This window comes from Hemiscyllium ocellatum, chromosome 46 (genome assembly GCF_020745735.1).
Source record: "Hemiscyllium ocellatum isolate sHemOce1 chromosome 46, sHemOce1.pat.X.cur, whole genome shotgun sequence".
NCBI classification, from domain to species: Eukaryota; Metazoa; Chordata; class Chondrichthyes; order Orectolobiformes; family Hemiscylliidae; genus Hemiscyllium; species Hemiscyllium ocellatum.
In genome coordinates, this window is record NC_083446.1 from 3,170,345 (window position 1) to 3,189,474 (window position 19,130).

The 19,130-nt window shown below is 40.8% G+C and overlaps 2 protein-coding genes across 7 annotated transcripts in view; one reads left to right on the forward strand and one right to left on the reverse strand.

The window, feature by feature from the left end:
• Positions 1–19,130, forward strand: part of LOC132836097 (macro domain-containing protein CT2219-like) — a 944,897-nt gene that overhangs the window by 73,148 nt on the left and 852,619 nt on the right. The window lies entirely within an intron of this gene.
• The window catches only part of LOC132836096 (leucine-rich repeat transmembrane protein FLRT1-like), a 141,149-nt gene continuing 136,104 nt past the window's right edge, over positions 14,086–19,130 (reverse strand). Inside the window, exons 3-4 of one of the 3 annotated variants that reach the window (XR_009647330.1) lie at positions 16,787–17,236; positions 14,086–16,702 (exon numbers count right to left, since the gene is read on the reverse strand). Coding sequence is in view for 2 of the 3 variants with exons in the window: in XM_060855359.1 (XP_060711342.1) it covers positions 17,156–17,236 (81 nt within the window). In the remaining variant the exon portion in view is untranslated. Of the gene's footprint in view, positions 17,237–19,130 lie in introns of all 3 variants that reach the window. The other 2 variants (XM_060855359.1, XM_060855357.1) reach the window with 2 other exon arrangements.

Genomic DNA, 19,130 nt, shown 5'->3' on the forward strand with positions numbered 1-19,130 from the left:
GAAATTAGGCCATTCAGTCCATCGAGTTTGCTGTGCCATTCAATCAGGGCTGATAAGTTTCTCAACACCATTCTCCTCTTTCTCCCCGTAATCCTTGCTCCCCTTGATACTCAAGAATCTATCTATCTCTATCTTAAATATACTCAATGACCTGGCCTCCACAGCCTTCTGTGGCAGTGAGTTCCAACGATTCACCACTTGCTGGCTGAAGAAGTTTCTCCTTATCTCGGTCTCTTTGCACTCCAGAATTTTGAATTTTCTCCGCATTTTGAAAATAGTCCCTGCCTCTATTCTTCATACCAAAGTGCATGACCTCACTTTCCTACACTGTACACCATCTGCCACTTGTTTGCCCACTCTGTGAACCTGTCCAAATCCTTCTCCAGCCTCCCTACCTCCCCAATGCTACGTGTCTCTCTATATATCTTTGTGTGGTCCTCAAACTTAGCCAGAATGCCCCCAATTCCTTCATCTAGATCATTAATGTGTAAAGTGAAAAGTTGTGGTCCCAACATTGAGCCTTGTGTAACACCATCTGCCATCCTGAGAAGGACCCTTTTATCTCCACTCACTGCTTTCTGCTAGACAGCCAGGCTTCTATCCATGCTAGCACCTTGCCTCGAACACTGTGGGCCTTTATCTTATTCAGTAGCTTCCTGTGCAGCACCTTGTCAAAGTCCTTCTTGAAGTCCAAGTCTTCACCCCTATCTCTGGCAGCTAATTCCATACACGCACTACCCTCTATGTGAAAGTTGCCTCTTGGGTCCCTTTTAAATTTTTCCCCTCTTACCCTCAACCTATGACCTCTAGTTCTGAACTCCCCAACCCCAGGGAAAAGACCTTGTCTATTTATCCTATCCATGCCCTTCATGATGTTATAAATTTCGATAAGGTTACCCCTCAGCCTCTGACCCTCCAGGGAAACCAGCCCCAACCTACTCAGCCTCTCCCTTCAGCACAAACCCTCCAACCCTGGCAACATCCTTGTAAATGGAGTATGTCACAAAGCTGGTCCTTTTTTCTAAAAGCTGTTCCCTTTCTCAAGGATGCTGTGTCCTTGGGTTTTTTCAGAGAAGTTGTAAACAGGCTGGGCTCCGAAAAATTTGGGTTTGGTTCCGAGGTGAAAGGCCTTTTTGTTGATACGTAAACAGATGAGTCTTTAGGCCAAAGCTTTTATGTTTTTAGAAGTAACCTGTATAAGTCAAGGGGGCATGGCCAGCTGTCTAACTGAGCAGTTCAGTCCAAAGCTAGTTAAGTAGGCAGTGCAGCAGTGGGGTGTGTGGAAACAGGCTGCTAGACTCTTCCTCCTTCTGCCCTTCGAACTTTGACTTGTAAGCCTTTGTTTCATTTTTACAGTGTTTAAGGGGTTTGCTTTTGGAGATTGTTGTGGATATTCAGAACAATATAATGAAATCTAGTTTGGATAGACTGAGTTCTGTAGAGGTTCTTTTATTCTGTTCTTTATGTTTCTTTGGGTAATTTTGTGAATAAAGTTTTGTCTGTTTTAAAACCTGGTAGTCAACCTAGCTTACTTACTCTGGATAACTTTCACTGTACACTTACTGAAACAAATTGCAAAGTTATGCTCTCAGCTGCCTGCTTAAGAATGTTTTGGGTGGTCTGGCTTAGTCTGTAACAAGTACAACATAGGAAAGTGTCAGGTCATATACTTTGGTAGGAAGAAGAAAGGCATGGACTATTTTTTAATTGGGGAGAAAATTCAGAAGTCTGAAGTACAAAGAGACTTGGGAGTTCTAGTCCAGGATTCTCTCAAGGTAAGCTTGCACGGAGTGAGTGGTTAGGAATGCAATGATGGCATTTATTTGGGAGGACTTGAAAATAAAAGCAGGGATGTACTTTTGATGCTCTCTAAAGCTCTGGTCAAACCACATTTGGAATATTGTGTGGAGATTTGGCCCCCATATCTCAGGAAGGATGTACTGGCCCTGGAGTGTGTTCAGAGGAGGTTCATGAGACTGGTCTCAGGAATGAAAAGCTTAATATATGAGGAACATTTAAGGATTCTGGGTTTATACTCGATGGAATTTTTGAAGGATGAGGGGGGAATCTAATTGAAACGTACAGAATACTGAATGGTCTGAACAGAGTGGATGTTGGGAAGATGTTTCCATTGGTAGGAGAGACTAGGGCCTGAGAGCACAGCCTTAGAGTAGAGCTCTAAAACAGAATGGAGATAAGGAGAAACTTCTTCAGCCAGAGAATGGGGAATTAATGGAATTCATTGCCACAGAAGGCTGCGGAGGCCATGTCATTGAGTATATTTAAGACTGCGATAGATAGGTTCTTCAGTATCAAGGGGATCAAGGGTTATGGGGAGAAAGTGGGAAAATGGGGTTGAGAAACTTAGCAGCCATGATTGAATGGTGGAGCAGACTTAATGAGCTGAAAGGCCTGATTTCTGCTCCTATGTCTTTTGGCTGTCCTTGGTCTCACGTGCTCATTACTTCCTCAAAGAATTCCAACAGATTTGTCAGGCATGACCTTTCCTTGATGAAACAATGCTGACTTTCACCTATTTTACCATACACTTCCACGTATTCAGAAATCTCATCCTTCACAATGGACTCCAGGAGCTTATCCACGACTGAGGTTAGGCTAATTGGTCTGTAATTTTCCACTTTTGCCCTACTCCCTTTTTAAACAGGGATGTCATTTTAGCAATTTTCCGGTCCTCTGGAATCCTCCCTGATTCTAGTGATTCCTGAAAGATCACCTCTAAAGCCTGCACTATCTCTTCAGCTATCTCCCTTTGCACTCTGGGGTGTAGTCCATCTGGTCCAGATGATTTATCCACCTTCAGGCCATTCCATTTTTCTAGCACCTTTTCCTTGGTGATGGCCACCATACTCAGCTCTGCCCCCTCACTCTCCTGAATGTTTGGAATATTACTTGTGTCTTCCACTGTGAAGACTGACACAAAGTAATTGTTCAATTCCTCAGCCATTTCCTTGTTCCCCTCTACTATCTCTCCAGTGTCATTTTCCAGCTGCCCCATGTCCACTTCTGCCTCTCTTTTGCCCTTTATATATCTGAACAAATTCTTACAATCTTCCTTTATCTTACTTGCTAGCTTACCCTCATATTTAATCTTCTCCCTCCTTATTTCTTTTTCTGTTGCCCTCTGCTGGTTTTTATAAGCTTTCCATTCCTCTGGATTCCCACTTTCCTTCATCACATTAATTGCTTTCTCTTTTGCTTTTATGCTATCCCTGACTTCCTTTTTCAGCCATGGTTGCCTCATCCTCCCTGTACCATGCTTCTTTTTCCTTGGGGTGAATCTCTGTTGTTTCCCAGAAATTCCTACTATTGCTGTTCCACTGTCTTTCCTGCTGGGCCCCTCTCCCAGTCAATTCTATCCAGCTCCTCCCACATGCCTCTGTATTTGCCTTTATTCAGCTGTAATGCTGTTACCTCTGATTGTATCTTCTTCTTCTCAAAATGCAGAGTAAATCCAATCATCGTATGATCACTGCCTCCTAAGGGTTCCTTCACCTTAAGCTCCCTTATCAAGTCTGCCTCATTGCACAACACTAAATCCAGAATTGCCTGTTCCCTCTAGTTGAAGTTGCTCCAAAAAGCCATCTCATAGACATTCCACAATTTCCTTTTCTTGCAATCTACAACCAACCTGATTTCCTAGTCCACCTGCATATTGAAATCTCCCAAGATCACTGTAACTTTGACTTTCCTACACATGTTTTCTATCTCCTAGTATATTTTGCACCACAGCTCCTGACTACTGTTTGGAGGTCTGTACATAACTCCAACTATAGTTTTTTTTTCACCTTTGCAGTTCCTCAATTCAACCCACACAAACTCTACACCATCTGACCTACTTTGTTTCTTACTCTTGATTTAATTTCATTTCTTACTAATAAGGCAACCCTACCCCCTCTACCCACCTACCTATCTTTTTGATACGATGTTTATCCTTGAATATTCAGCTCCCAATCCTGATCCCCTTGCATCCACACCTCTGTCTTGGCCACCATTTGAACATGCCAATTTCGATCTGTGCCACCAGCTTATTCCTTAGACGGCATGCATTCAGATATAACATCTTCAGTCCTGTATTAACCGTCCCTCTTCTCATTGTCATTTCGTTTGTCCAGTGTACTTGAAGTTTTGTTGCGAGCCCTTTCTTGCCTACTCAACACCGCATCTATCTTTCTGTCATCTGCAAACCCAGCAACGATGTCCTCCATTTCAGCGTCCAAATTGTTAATGTGTATCATGAATAGTTGTGGTTCCAACACTGATTCCTGTGGAACTCCAGTAGTCACAGGCTGTCGTCCAGAAAAAGACCCTTTCATCACCTCTCTCTGCCTTCTGACAGTCAGTGAATTCTCTCTTAACTTGCCATTAACTTGCCCCTAACACTATGGGCTTTTATTGCATTTAGCGTGGCACCTTGTGAAAAGCCTTCTGGAAACCCAAATGGATCATGTGCACTGGCTGTCCTCTGTCTAACTTTCTTTATATCTCCTCCAAGGATTTAAACAGATTTGTCAGGCATGAAATTCCTTTGACAAAGCTGTGGTGACTCAGCTGTATTTTATCATGCACTTCCAAGTACTCTGCAATCTCATCCTTAATAACTGGCTTGAAGACCTGACCAATGTCAAGCTAACTGCATATAATTTCCTGTCTTCTGCCTCCTCCCTTCTGAAACAGGGGTATTATATCAGCCATCAGACCCTCCCTGACTCCAGTGATTCCTTAAATATCACTGTCAATTCCTCCACAAACTCCTCAGCTATTTCCTTCAAAAGCCTGGATATCAGTCCAACTGGTCTGGAATTAGAGACCTTCAGACCTTTTAGCTTCCTCAGTAACTTCTTAGTGATGACCACTAAACTCACCTGTGCCCCCAAACTCCCTTGGAGTTCCGATATGGTACTTGTGTCTTCTTCTGTGAAGATTGATGCAAAGTACATATTCAGTTCTTCTGCCACTTGTTTGTTCCATGTAAGTACTATTACTGAGTGGAAAAAGTCAGACATAAACCCAACAAGTTTTTAAATGTGTATAATCTGTCTTTCAGCCTGTCTGATATTAAATATTAAGCTGGTGAATCTCAAGTTTAAAACATTGCTGTCAATTCCTTTCCCCCATCCTTCGCTAATCCACAGACTGTCTCTTTGAGCCACACAATCCCATTCCCAGATTGTAGGGCGGACTCCAGACCTCTTCTCTATTGCTACAGACTGTAGAATTCATCACTCAGAAATCCCAGCAATAGCAAGAATGATAATTGATTCTCATCCTCCAAACCTGATCCTAGTGCTCTAGGAATGTCTATGAATCACCTTTAACACACTAACTACTTGTGAAGGTGCCTGAACATTTTCATGTCTTCACATTACAGTAGAAAGGGTATCAGTCAAGATTAGCCATCTAATGGACCAACATTCACACATACTGCAAGAGAGAAGAATATTGAGCATAGATTTTTGGGTTTTTCTTTTATTAGTTGCCTTCCTGAAACTAAGAAAACTATACTATGCGCCTGTGACTGCTCAGTGCTGTACAAAATGCTTTGTCTTCTGGTTCTAGATGTCGACCATATGGAGTGTCTTTCCAGGCGGTCAGCATTTGAGCAATCAAGGTTACAATTTCGCCATGTCTATTATATGAGGCTGAATCTGTAATATTGCTGCAACTACTGCACGCATTCATCAAGTCATTTTTGTAACTTGTTAATTGTTCTGGCCACAATTTTGGAAGTTGTTCTGTATAGAATAGCATTCAAACATCTCACCTTTCCAGGATCAGAGCAAAAAGATTGATTCAGTAGCTCATGCCACCACAGACATCAATTTACCTTTTGTTTACCTTTGGCTCCATGTAGAGTGAAATAACCTCACCTAGAGTGAAATGATCCCTCAAGAAACGTTTTGACATCTTGCATGGCACTGTTGTACCATAGTTAATTGTGTGGACGTGCCTTTTATAAGATTTGGAATTATAATGTTCATCTTTGCACAGGTAAGACAACACCCTTGCCAAGCTTTGCAGACCACTTAGTTCCTCAGAAGTCCTTCCGTATGTTCATTCAATTTTAAACTGTGCAGCTCAAGAAGCTTGTCCCTGTTGCCTGTTAATATCACTTGTGAGCCTTGCTGTGCATACTTAGAACCAATAGCTGATGTGCAAGCCCAAAAACTCCTTGTTGGTAATGCAGGCTTAAAATGAAACAACTGATTTCATTTTAATTTCCATGACTAATCCATTAGATAAAATGGAAACTTCAGCAACAGTCTAATTGAAGTGTTCCTTTTTTTTAGGTATTTCTTAGAAGTGAGAGTTGCACCAACTCATCCCAGAAGAATTGGAACTCTGACTGAATCTTTCTTTATTTCTACAAGTAACAGTAGTGATGATAAGGGATCGAGTTTGAGTTAAATGATGAACTTGAGCTCTGATGCAGTAAAGAAGAAGATTATTTTTCTTTGATTTTCCATGTTTGGATAGAAATTATGAAGCTTCACTGCTGGTATAGTGCCTGATGAATTTGCAGCAGAATTGGGGTCGCGCAACAGCCCCATCCCTATTTTCTGTCTGATGAGGTCATGTATCATTCAGAGAATTTTGCGTTTTCTGCATTTATAATCTGTTCTTTATTACTTAAAATGTGCCCTAAATATTTTTGTAATTAGTTGGCCTGACTGAAGGTTTTATAGTGTTGGGCATTACCAGGATGAAACTAACCCAAAGCGGTACTTAGCAGTTACTTTCTCCATAAGAAAGGAGTAAAAAAAACCTGCAAAAATTGTTAACTTGATCATTCTTGTGATGTAAGTGTTAAAAACAATGGCAATAGTGAGTTGTACACTGTGTTTGAAGAGGAAGAGGCAGAATAAATTTTTGGATGAGACCCTTTTCCATCTCTTGTTTTCTGATCTCACCTACTGGAACGTGAAACTTTCAGACACTTAGTGGCCCATGCATTTTCAGAAGATTCTGCCTTTATTTCAGGCATTTTATCATCACTTGTGGATTTTAATTTGTCATTCTCAAACCTGTGACTGGACTGGAATTACTAGGAACAGGTCATGTTTCTGCAAGCCTTTTGGGTCGTGGATCGATTCCACTGAGAGCCTTTTAAAGCCTTGAATGAACACTGAAAATTCTTTAACACAATCAGGAAATGCTGGAAAAGCTCAGCATGTCGGGCAGCATCTGCAAAGAGAAACAGAGTTAATGTCTCAGGTCCAGTGACCCTTGCTCAGAACTGAAAATTCTTTAATTCTTTAATATTTGTTCAGATAAAGGATCAAAGGAAAATGAACTTAACTCTGTGGACCAATTGAAAACATTGACCAATCAGCCTTTTCCTGCAGGCCACCCCTCTCCCTCTGCCTCTCATCATCATGGCGATAAAGTCTTATCAACACAGTCTGAATTATTCACTCCAGGGTTTTTTTGGCTTTGCTGTAGTTTTTGATATACTGTACTCTTAATGATTTTTGTATTAAATGGCAAGCTGAAGACTGTGCAGTTAATAAAATTGTACTTTAAAAGTTGTCTATGACATAATTATAGCAAATTTATGGAGAAATTATTAGCAGCTGAGTACAAAGAAATTGTATGTTAAGACCATGTTACTTAACTTGAGAGTTGCAAAATTAACACGAATGGAGCCCTCTGTTGTAAATTGCATGCTGTTATGATTTATAATATGTTCACTTCTGAAACATTGCCAACTACTTTCACATTATAAAACAGCAGCCAATGGTATAGTGGTCCACTTGTGATCGTGCTGCATTTCAAAATCCAGCTTTTTGGGCAGGAGCAGCTGCTTGCTTTTTCTGCAGTTGTTACAAAGTGTTGTTTGATTTCCTAATATGCAACTGCTACAGAGATGGGTTCTGGTTGAAATTGCAACCTGGGGATGTCGCTGTGTTTGGTAAGAGGGCAGGCTGTACACCAGTAAGATCCTGGCCCCTAGGGCAGAATCTTTTTAGACACTGAACAAATGGACAATGGTGACATGACAGCTGGTAAAATATAGTAAGGATTGGAGACAATGAGCTTCTTGATGTCTTGGAGGGAAAGGTACATTTTGCCACCTGAGGTTTCAATAACAAGATGAGAATCTTGCTAGTGAGAAGCAAGAGACCTACTTGCCTGTTTTTACATCTCATTGTTGCCTATTCTTACCTTATTTATATGCAATTTGCTATTCTCCACGAAAGTAGAGAGAAGCTAGATGATGACACTTCATGAAAATTTGAGCAGGCATCTGTCGGCTCCAGCTCTCCCCTTGCTCCTGTAGGCCTTCTCCTTGGGCAACATTCCCTCAAATGTCAAGGCATGCTCCGTGGGCAGCAACCACCTACATCCTTCATCCACGGAAATTGGCATTGAACACATGCTAGCCTTACCATGTTATTGTGGTGCATATCTGATTCATTTCAATACTGTTATCCACTTCATTACTGTACTATGGAGCACACTAGCACATTGTATTGTAATGCTGCTGTCAGGCTGCTTTGTACACAAGTTCTGGCACTCATTTCATGCATCAGGCCAGGGTGCATTTCAGGCTTTTAGTTGGTTTCTTCGTGCTCAGTCACTTTGTGTCTGCTGTGATGTTCACAGCATCTCTGCATTGCCTTGCTTTGCCTTGCCTTTTTGCGTATTGCCACCTTACTCAGAACTTGCATTCTCACAGTACTTTTGCCTTGCTTTTTAGCTTAGACTCAAAGACATGCAGCTTGCCATGTTTGCCAGCAATGATTGGTCAAGGCGTGAACATGTTGTACATTATTCGGCTGCATCAATGTCACACCTGTGGCATGTGTCACCAGCTTATGTTAGAGACAAAAAAAGCTGCAGATGCTGGTATCCAAAGTAGACAGACAGGAGGCTGGAAGCCAGGCAGTATCAGGAGGTGAAGAAGTTGACATTTCGGGTGTAACCGTTCCTCAGGACTGGGGGTTGGTGTAGGGGAAACTGCAGGTAAAGGGGGTGGCAGGGGCAGGCTGGTGAAGTGAGGATTCAGACCTCCCATTGACCAACCAGGTCTTACCCTCTACCTGTCTTCACCTATCCCCACTTCACCACCCTGCCCCCACCACCCCCTTTATCTGTAGCTCCTCTTACACACACCCCCAGTCCTGAAGAAGGGTTACACCCGAAACGTCAACTTCTCTACCTCCTGATGCTGCCTGGCTTGCTGTGTTCTTCCAGCCTCCTGCCTGTCACTAGGTAATGTGGCAAGCTTCAACTAGTGGCCATGTCGCAATGCCGGGAGTAGTCCTCAGTCAAGTTAAAGGAGATTGTTGTAACTGGCAGAGTAAGCCAAGGGCATCATTCAATATCAGCCCAGAGGCTTGGATACAGTTAGTTGACTGTTTGGTCCCATTGGAATTGGGCCACAGTCAGACCTACAGGTCCTGACTGGGAGACCTCAGTCGGTCTGGATTGGGGACAGCATCTCCAACACCATCACACAGAGCGCAGAGACCCCACAGGGCTGTGTACTCAGTCCATTGCTGCTCACCTTGCTAACACACGACTGTGCGGCGATGCAGAGGTCGTATCACTGATGATACGACTGTAGTGGGTCTCATCAGTATGAACAACAAGTTAGCATACAGAGAGGAGGTGCAGCAGTTAACATACTTGTGCAGAGTCAACAACCTGTCTCTGAATGTGGACAAGACAAAGTGGTGGTTGTTGACTTCAGGAGGGCATGGAGCGACCACTCTTTGTTGGAAATCGACTGCTCCCCCAGTGAGATTGTGAAGAGCACCAAATTTCTTGGCATACGCCTAGCGGCGAATCTCACCTGGACCCTCAATGCCAGATCCATAGCCAAGAAAGCCCAGCAGTGTCTCTACTTTCTGAGCAGGCTGAGGAAAGACCATCTCCCAACCCCTTCCTCCCCCCTCCCCCCATCCACACCACGTTATACAGAGGGTTCATTGAGAGTACTGAGCTGCTGCATCACTGCCTGGTTCGGGAATTGCACCTCGGATCGTAAGACCCTACAACACCAATAGTGAGGACAGCTGAGAAGATCATTGGGATTCCTCTTCCCCCCCATTACAGACATTTACACCACACGCTGCATCTGAAAGGCTAAGAGTATTGTGGAAGACCCCACACACCCCGCATTCAAGCACTTCTCCCTCCTGCCATCTGGCAGAAGATAAAAACAATGACTGCAGATGCTGGAAACCAGATTCTGGATCAGTGGTGCTGGAAGAGCACAGCAGTTCAGGCAGCATCCAATGAGCAGCAAAATCGATGTTTTGGATGAAGGACTTTTGCCCGAAACGTCGATTTTGCTGCTTGTTGGATGCTGCCTGAACTGCTGTGCTCTTCCAGCACCACTGATCCAGAATCTGGCAGAAGATACCAGAGCATTCGGTGTCTCACCACCAGACTGTGCAACAATTTCTTCCCCCAAGCCATCAGGCTCCTTAACACAGTATGATCGGACTCTTTCCCATCTGATGTTCCTTGCACAACTTTGAATTGCTACTAGAAAAATCTCTATTATTTATCATTCTTCTATTACACTGTAACATGCTTGTTTTGCACTTCTTATTCACTTTATGCCGTGTACGATTGTCTAGTTTTTGCTGTCTATGTAGCACCCTAGGTCCCAGAGGAATGCTGTCTTTTTACTTTATCGGTTGTATATGGTAATAATGACAAATAAAAAGCAAATCTCCTCTACTCTCTATTTGTAGTCTGTACTGAGTTGGCTGTCAGCACCTGAGTTAAAACACTACAATTGGTCTGTCTGTCCATTGATAATAGTGCATCATGCTCTGGCTCTTGAATAGTATTTGGTGACTTTTTGTGAAAATGAATGCATGGATACATGGAGGATTGAGTGAGATGATGGATGGCACGGTGGCACAGTGGTTAGCACTGCTGCCTCACAGTGCCAGAGACCCGGGTTCAATCCCTCTGTCGGGCAATCGTCTGTGTGGAGTTTGCACATTCTCCCTGTGTCTGTGTGGGTTTCCTCCCAGGTGCTCCGGTTTCCTCCCACAGTCCAAAGATGTTCAGTTCAGGTGAATTGGCCATGCTAAATTGCCCGTAGTGTTAGGTGTAGGGGAATGAGTCTGGGTGGGTTGCTCTTCGGAGGGTCGGTGTGGACTTGTTGGGCCAAAGGGCCTGTTTCCACACTGTAAGTAATCTAATCTAATCTACTGTTAATAGATATTGATATTCTACCAGAATCTCCAGCTCAGTAATGCAGCAAGAGGTTGAATTCCACTCCCACCCAGCTTCAGGAGTGATGAACCACATGTCTAAGTGATTGGTTCTGGCATTGCTGACAACCTTGAAGTATAGGTCACCTAATTCTTATAGTTTAAACTAGTATTTGACATCCTGCGTGCTGAGGCACAGAATCCTATGTGGGAAAAGAGGAGACAGAAACAGTTGATTATATCAACCATACAACTGTGTAACAGATTATATTCATGCTCCAGTGTGCAGCACCACAGAGTGACAGGCAGTAGGCTTTTGTGAAAAGTTAATTAATTTTAGCAATGCAATACTAACTTGCATGTATGTAGTGCTTTTAATGTCAAAAACCATCCCAGGGCATTTCAATAGAGGTTTATTGATTCATGCAGAAGAGGTCCTTTGTCCCTTGAGTCCGCACTTTATAAGAACTACTCAAAATCTACATTAGTCCCACTTTCCAGCACTTTGCCCATAGCCTTGAATATTATGGCATTTCACATCCAGTACTTTTTAAAGGTTATGAAGTTTCCTACCTTAGCAACTCTTTCAGGTAGTGCATTTCCAGATTCCCACCTGGATAAAAAGATTTTCTCAAATCCTTTCTAAATCTCCTACCTTCTATCTTAAAATGATGTCACCTTGTCATTGACCCTTTGTTTAAGAGGAACAGCTGCTTTAACCCACCTTTTACATTCCCCTCATAATCTTATACATCTCCATCAGGCCACCTCTCAACCTTCTTTGCTCAAAAGGAAAAGTCTGAGTTTAGCCAGCATCATTGATCAGACAGAAATTGATATGGAGCCATGTAGAAGATATGAGGACAACCTGGTCAAAGATATGTTTTAAGAAGGAGAGAGGTGAAGAATTTTGGAGTCTGGAATAAGGTTACCAGGGATGAGTTAGCAAGCAGAATTGAAGGACCATAGATTTTGGAGGATTGTAAGGTTGTTAGATGTCACAGAGCTGAGGGTTGGCTAAACCGCAGTGCAATTTCTTCACAAAGTTATGAATTTTAATTTTGAGTCTGAACCTAGACCAAACATAGGTGTGATGAGTGAACAGGTTGATCTTTAAGGGTACCAGGGCAATGGTGCTGGACAGAGGAGCCATTGCAGCAGATTCTCTGACAGGACAGAGAAGGTCATAGAAGACAGAGAGGTGGAGAGGTGATTTTCTGACTGGAGGTCTGTGACCAGTGGTGTTCTGCAAGGATCAATGTTGGGATCTCTGTTGTTTTGTAATAAAAATAAATGGTTTGGATGAAATTGTAGGTGGTCTGATTAGTAAGCTTGCAGATGACATTAAAATTGTTGGAGTTGTGGATTGTGAGGAAGTTTGTCGAGGGATACAGCAAGATATTGATCAGTTGGGAAGTTGGGTGGTGAAATGGCAAATGGAGTTTAATCTGGACAAGTGTGAGGTGATGCATTTTGCAAGAGCAAATGCAAGACAGAGATATACAGTTAATGGTAGGACTCTGAGAAATATTGAGAAACAGTGGGATCTTGGGATGCAAGTCCATAGCGCCCTGAAAGTGACCCCACAAATGGATATCATGGTAAAGAAGGTGTATAGCATGCATGCCTTCATCAGTAGGGGCATTGAGTATGAAAATTGGCAAGTCGCATACAGCTATTTAAACTTTAAAATGGGAGAGGGTACAATTTTAAAGGAGATGTGTGAGGCAAGTTTTTCACACTGGAACGTGTTGCCAGGGAGGTCATAGAAGCAGATGCAATAGAAACGTTTAAGAGGCATTTGCAGGCAAGGAATAGAGAAATGTGGACCTTATGCAGGCAGATGGGATTGGTTTAGAATGGCATCACGGTCGGTGCAAACATAGTGGGGTGAAGGGCCTGTTCCTGTGCTGTACTGTTCTATGTTCTGTATTCTCCGGAGCCAGGAAAGGGCTGTTGGATTATAGCAGAGGAAGATGGTGCTGTCAATTGTGTCAAAAACTCCAGTCAAATTGAGAGGAACATAGAACATTACAACGCAGTACAGGCCCTTCGGCCCTCGATGTTGTGCCGAATAAGGAGGAATAAGGCACCACACTCAAAGTCACAGAAGACGTCATTCTAGACTTTGATGAGGCCCATTTCAATACATGGTAGTGTAGAAACTTGATTGGAAAGTTTTAAGCAAAGGGTAGTGAGAGAGATGGGTACAGATTTGGCAGGCAATTACATTTTCAAGATTCAGACAGGAAAAGGTGGTAGATTGCAAAGACAGAGAAGTCTGTAGCAGTTCGTAGAATCCTGACATTTGGCCCATTGAATCACACTGATTCTCTGGAGAGCATCCCAACCAGACCCACCCCCTGTAACCCTGCATTTTCCACGGACACGATCCCACAATATGCCAAGCCTGCACATCCTAGTACACTATCAGCAATTTAGCGTGGCCAATTCACCTAACCTGCACATGTTTGTACTGTGGGAGGACACCCATGCTGACACAGGGAGTATATGCAAGCTCCAGATAGACAGTAGCAAGAGGCTGTAATTGAACCCAAGCCCCTGATATTATGAGGCAGCAGCGCTAACCACTGAGCTGCCGTGTCACTTACGCTGTGATATTTGAAGGGGGGATTAATTGTAGCAGATATGTGAGTCGAAATGCAGTTGCAGGAAGACCGTTGCATTTAAAAAGCATCTTTAATGTTACCCCAAGTGGTGGATAAGATACCACATTTTACTCTTTGACATGTCATAAATGTTGCCTTTATAGGTAGAGCTTGGGAGCAAATCCAAACTATCCTAGTCAAAGGAAGGTTGGGTAAACTTTGGAGAAAAATGTAAGTTATTGATGGCAGTCGTCATTGAGTCTTTAATTTTTAAATTTTATTTTGAAGAGAACAAGGAATTTTCACATTTAATGTACAAGAAAAAGTCAGCCTTTCAGTCTGAATATACACTTAACATTGAAATTTCAAGGCACCTACACAAAGAGGCCAAAGGGCTTCACAATGCACTTTGGTTTTATTTTCTGAAAATCTTGTTTCTGTGGAGTAATTCTCGTGATTAAAAACACAGCAAGCCAATCCAAAACAAAACAACATATACAAAATTAAAGAAAAAAGAGTGACTTTTTTTTTACAGTGGCTATTGGAACTTAACTAATTAACCCACTCCCCTTGATTCATTGTGTATATAAAACACAATCATTCACGTTATGCAACAGATGGTCAGAGCTGATACTAATAATTCACCTCTGAAAGCTGGCTTTTCATAGGAAGTGAGTGTTTTCTGATTAAAACATTTCAATACCTGCATACCCAATGTTTGTCGCCATGTTCTATGAAGTTAATTTTATATGTGTCCACTTTGTCTCTCAGACTCCACTCAAATTTGAACAGACCATTTACAGTAATGGAGATAGGTCATATGTTTCTGACATTTGGGCATCTATGATATTTAGCGTACAGCATCTTTTATCTAATTTTAGAAAGAAATTCCCTTGTCAATTCTCTGGTAAGATGGTCAGAACATCCAAATTGTCGTAAGTAGCACTCTGCAGTGATGTGGCCCACATTTTGTGGATGTAACAATCGCAAAACCATCAGCGTTTACTGTCAATATTGCTTTGTAACTGATAATAACTTCTGGCTTCCACATGTGTTGTTGAACTTGAAAATACAGAGGTTGTGGTCAGTGATTTCCTGCCATACCAGAATGTGGAAATTGAAAATTTCCAACATTTAAAGTTCTCACAAATGGAAATCCTCTGAAGCACTTGGTCTGATGTGAGCTTCCACTTTTGTTGATGTGAGTTACTTATGTTATTAGGTACATTGTAAAAATCTTTAAAAATGTTATGCGTTTCTGAATGTGTTGCAATTTTGATTTTAACAAAGGACTAAGTTCATATTTACTTCTGAACAACATCTCTGGCTCTGAAACACTCATTTTATTTTTGTGGAAGGTGAAATTTGTCTAACGTAATAACTCCTACAGGTTTTTAGAAAATAAAATTTAAAATTTTTAAAATTTTGTTTGATATTTCAGTTGCTATGTTAATCCCATATGTATACCCCAATTTTGTTTGGTTTTCTGTAAAATGATTTTAAAATAAAGGATAATCAGGGTTTTTTATTTTTCTGGTTTGCTGTCTGTGAGAATTCTGCAATGTGATTGGTTGATTAATCTCTGGATGTCTTCTTTGCTGAGAGTTGAAAATTGATGCTGGAATCAAAGTAGTCCTATGGAAAGAGGAAATTGAGGATATAGAGATTGTTGGTCAGGATTAAACTCTGTCGCTTTGCCGTGGAGTGCAAAATTTGGGCCTTTATTGTTTCCTCAATCACCTGTGCTTTTCAGGTGGTGGCCATGGCTTCTTTAGATTCTCATTCAACTGTGCTGCCATCTACATCAGAGGTAAAAGTGATTGAACTCAACATTAACTCTGTTCTTCTCTCCATAGATGCTGCCAGAGCTGCTGAGTTTCTCCATCATTCACAGCTTTTACACCAGAGGTATATTAGGCTGTATAACACATGACATCAACGGAGAGTATGTTTAATTTGATGAGCAGGTAGTTGAATGAATTTTTCACATGACAGAGAGTACCGTATTCATGTTTTGATCTAATTTAAATGGTTACTTTAAGGTTCTGAAGTAATTGTTTAGTTTAGGATTGAGAAGAAAATATAATTATTTTCACTGTAATTAAGGAAATGTTAGAGCAAAGAATACTTTTCATGTTGGGGAAACAAATAAATGTTGGTGAGCACCAAGCGATTTTTAATTCCAAATATAAAGCTTGTCGTTTTTATGTGTGAATTATTTATTTGTTTTATGTCACTTCAGGTTTGATAGTCCAGAGTTCATGTGAAGTTAGTGTTATTCATTTTCAAGCAATTGAATCCAAGATAACGTTATTGTTAGTAGGTGACCTACTTGATGGTAATATAACTGATGTAGAGGGGAATGTGATTCCTGATACTTATTGCTTTCCTCAACTGTACTTTCATGGCTGAGGAGGTGGGATTTACTATATCTTGTGGGAAAAAGCTTATACATTCCTGTTTGGAGGTCAGCATAGCTACACTATTTCAAAATGCACAGGTCCATTGTCATCAGCAGTGTTCAGAGAGTTAGATTGCTCTTAACCTTCAGCCCTTCAAATGCTTTCGGAACACAATGAAGAAACAAAGAAAATTGCGATGCTTTCAGATCAAGAAACGGCCTTAAGGGGCAAGTAGTCAGGTGAGGATGAACTGTCTTTTCCTTATCATTGGAAGAGAAGGGGACACTTCTGAGAATGACAGAATTACCATTGTGGTTTGAGCAAAATATATCACAAGTAGGTAAATGTTTGTGATTTCTTCATATTATAATGCTTTATTGATAATATAAGAAAATTGAAGGGAATGTATTTTGGACAAGATGCAGTAGTCAGATTGCTGGGTATGGCTACTTCTCGAGGGCAGTTTGGATGAGGAACAAATGATACTCGGAAGCTATGAAATAATAAGAAAAACAATAGATGTTCAATTGACATGTCAAAGCTCAAATGTTCTGTGCTGCAGAGTGTTTCAACATACCTTGCGTTCCTGGCTTGATTGTGCTGCCCAGTTGGCTGCTAGGTAGATGGTGTGTATCACCCTGTTAGGAAGGGAAGATTGGAATCGAGAATCATACTGTGCAGCACATGCCTGGTTAGAAGACGTGATGAGAAATAAATTATCTGTTGAACTTGAGAGTGCAAAATTCTGTATTGCATTGGAGGAAATAAAGAGGGGTAACAGTCAAGTCAACCAAATCAAGTACATATGCAAGTGAGTTTAGTTCCACCTGCTTTGAGATCTGTAGTTTTTAAGTTCAAATTCCTCATGTTAACAGAAATTCAATAAAATATTTAATGGGAGTCTTTTTTGCTGAGCCAGCTGATGTTTTGGCTGCACCAGGTACCTTCAGTTAACTGCTCCAGGTGTTCCATGTCCCAAGCTGGACAGAAGTGGCAATCTGAGGCACATGGTCAGTACATACTTTTTCTGTAATAGAATCAGCGTGGGAATACATTAACTTCCACAGTTTATTAAACTCATGTATAAACATAGGGCATTGAGGTGTAACATTTATTTAACTACTGTGGCATTAGATGTTGAGATTATCACAATTACTAAGTGACAGAATGAACTGAAAGGTGGGTGAGATTATAATGGTAGATGCTATTTATGGTCCTTCAATTTTCTTTTATTAGTACTAAAGAATTATAAAGAAAGTATCTTTGTAATATCTTTGTAGTGAGCTGCACAATATTTTAAGAGATTGTCTTTATGGAAACTGTTACTGCGTACATAAGGTCTAGGTTGCTGCTTGCTCATCAACGCTAGTAAAATTGGTGCAGGTTATTGTTTGCACTTGGCTGTTTGGTGTTGTTTGTAAATCAGGCCACTGGAAGCATCTGTTGGGTTTTCTGATTTGTCAGGTGATGTTGTAAAGATTCTTGCTCTTGTTTGTCCCATTTTTAAAAATGTATTTTATCACGAGGTGCACTACCAGTTTAAAGTTGTAAGTTCACACCCTTCTCAAATATTGGTGCTGAGAATCAAAATCAGGATTTTATTTCATGTACTATTGGTGATGTTAGGTATTGAGACAAATAGGTGATAAAATATTCTCTTAATTTCTTTTTGCAAAATGCGCTTTAAAAATGTTTTATCCTTTTCCCTATTCTTGGATACTCAAATAAAACAGGTCTGTATATGTTAATATCAGTGTAATATTCTTGTAACTTGGGAGGTTCTTTTGTCTAGACTAAATGACAATACACAGTGGTTTAGACAGAAGAGTGTAAATCTACCATGTATATCATTGTCCAAACAGTTAACTGCACAACATTCAATTTACATAAAATAAATTGATATTGCATCTTGTCGCATTCTCAGCAATCTGGTGCTACATTACAGTCTGCCTTATTAATTCTAATTTTGAAAGGAATTTAAAAGTAATGGGATGGTATGGGGTGGGGATGGGAAAAAAGGCAGTGCAGGGAAGCTGCCATTATTCTCCAAAATGTTTTGATATCAAAATAAATCAATTCTCTTCTTAGTTATTTAAAGTAAATGAAGGTTGGCAAATGATAGTATAAGGTTAGATCATTACAATAATACAATCATAAGTATGGAAATATTATTTTTCATTTCCAATATTTAGGGGTCATACAAGCATTAGAACATTTCACATCTTAAGACTGATTTATTTAAAAGATCAGATGTAACCTTATAAACACAATTTTAAAGAATATTTACAGGAAAGCCATGAGCTGATTTCTTGGTTACTGTCCAACCAGGTTACGGATGTGTCAGGTAGAATGGCCAAGGGTTTGAGATTCTTCAATCAAATATTCAGAAAAGGCCATCAATAATATTCAACAATCAAGTGAAAGCCTATTGGAAGGCAGGATAGGGAACTGTCAATGTAGTCTATGCAAATATCTCAGAAGGAAATTTCAGTAAGGAAGAACTCCATTTTTAGATCGTCTCCAGTGTCACCTCTCATCCTATGCAAAGAAATCTAAAGTCTGCCCTTAAAATGAAGATCACGGGTCTTCAGATCTTAGGTTGGAACACTGTTACCCTCAGTAAATTGAGAGTTTTCTTTCATTGAATGTATAACCCTTTCACACCCATCCCGTTTTAAGGGTGCCTTTTTCACAGTGTTCAGTGTAACTTCTTATTTATTAATCTGTGAGCACTTAATTTTTGTTGTCACTTTTGAAATTGTGTTGTTTCTTCAGAAGAAATAAACTGCAATTTTTTTTTTGCACAATGTATTATAAAATTGAAAGCAGGGCATTCCACTCATAACCAATGCATTTTTAGCTCTATCTTGACCACATGAAATTCAAGAGCACGCAGATTTTTAAAAACATTTTGAGTAAAG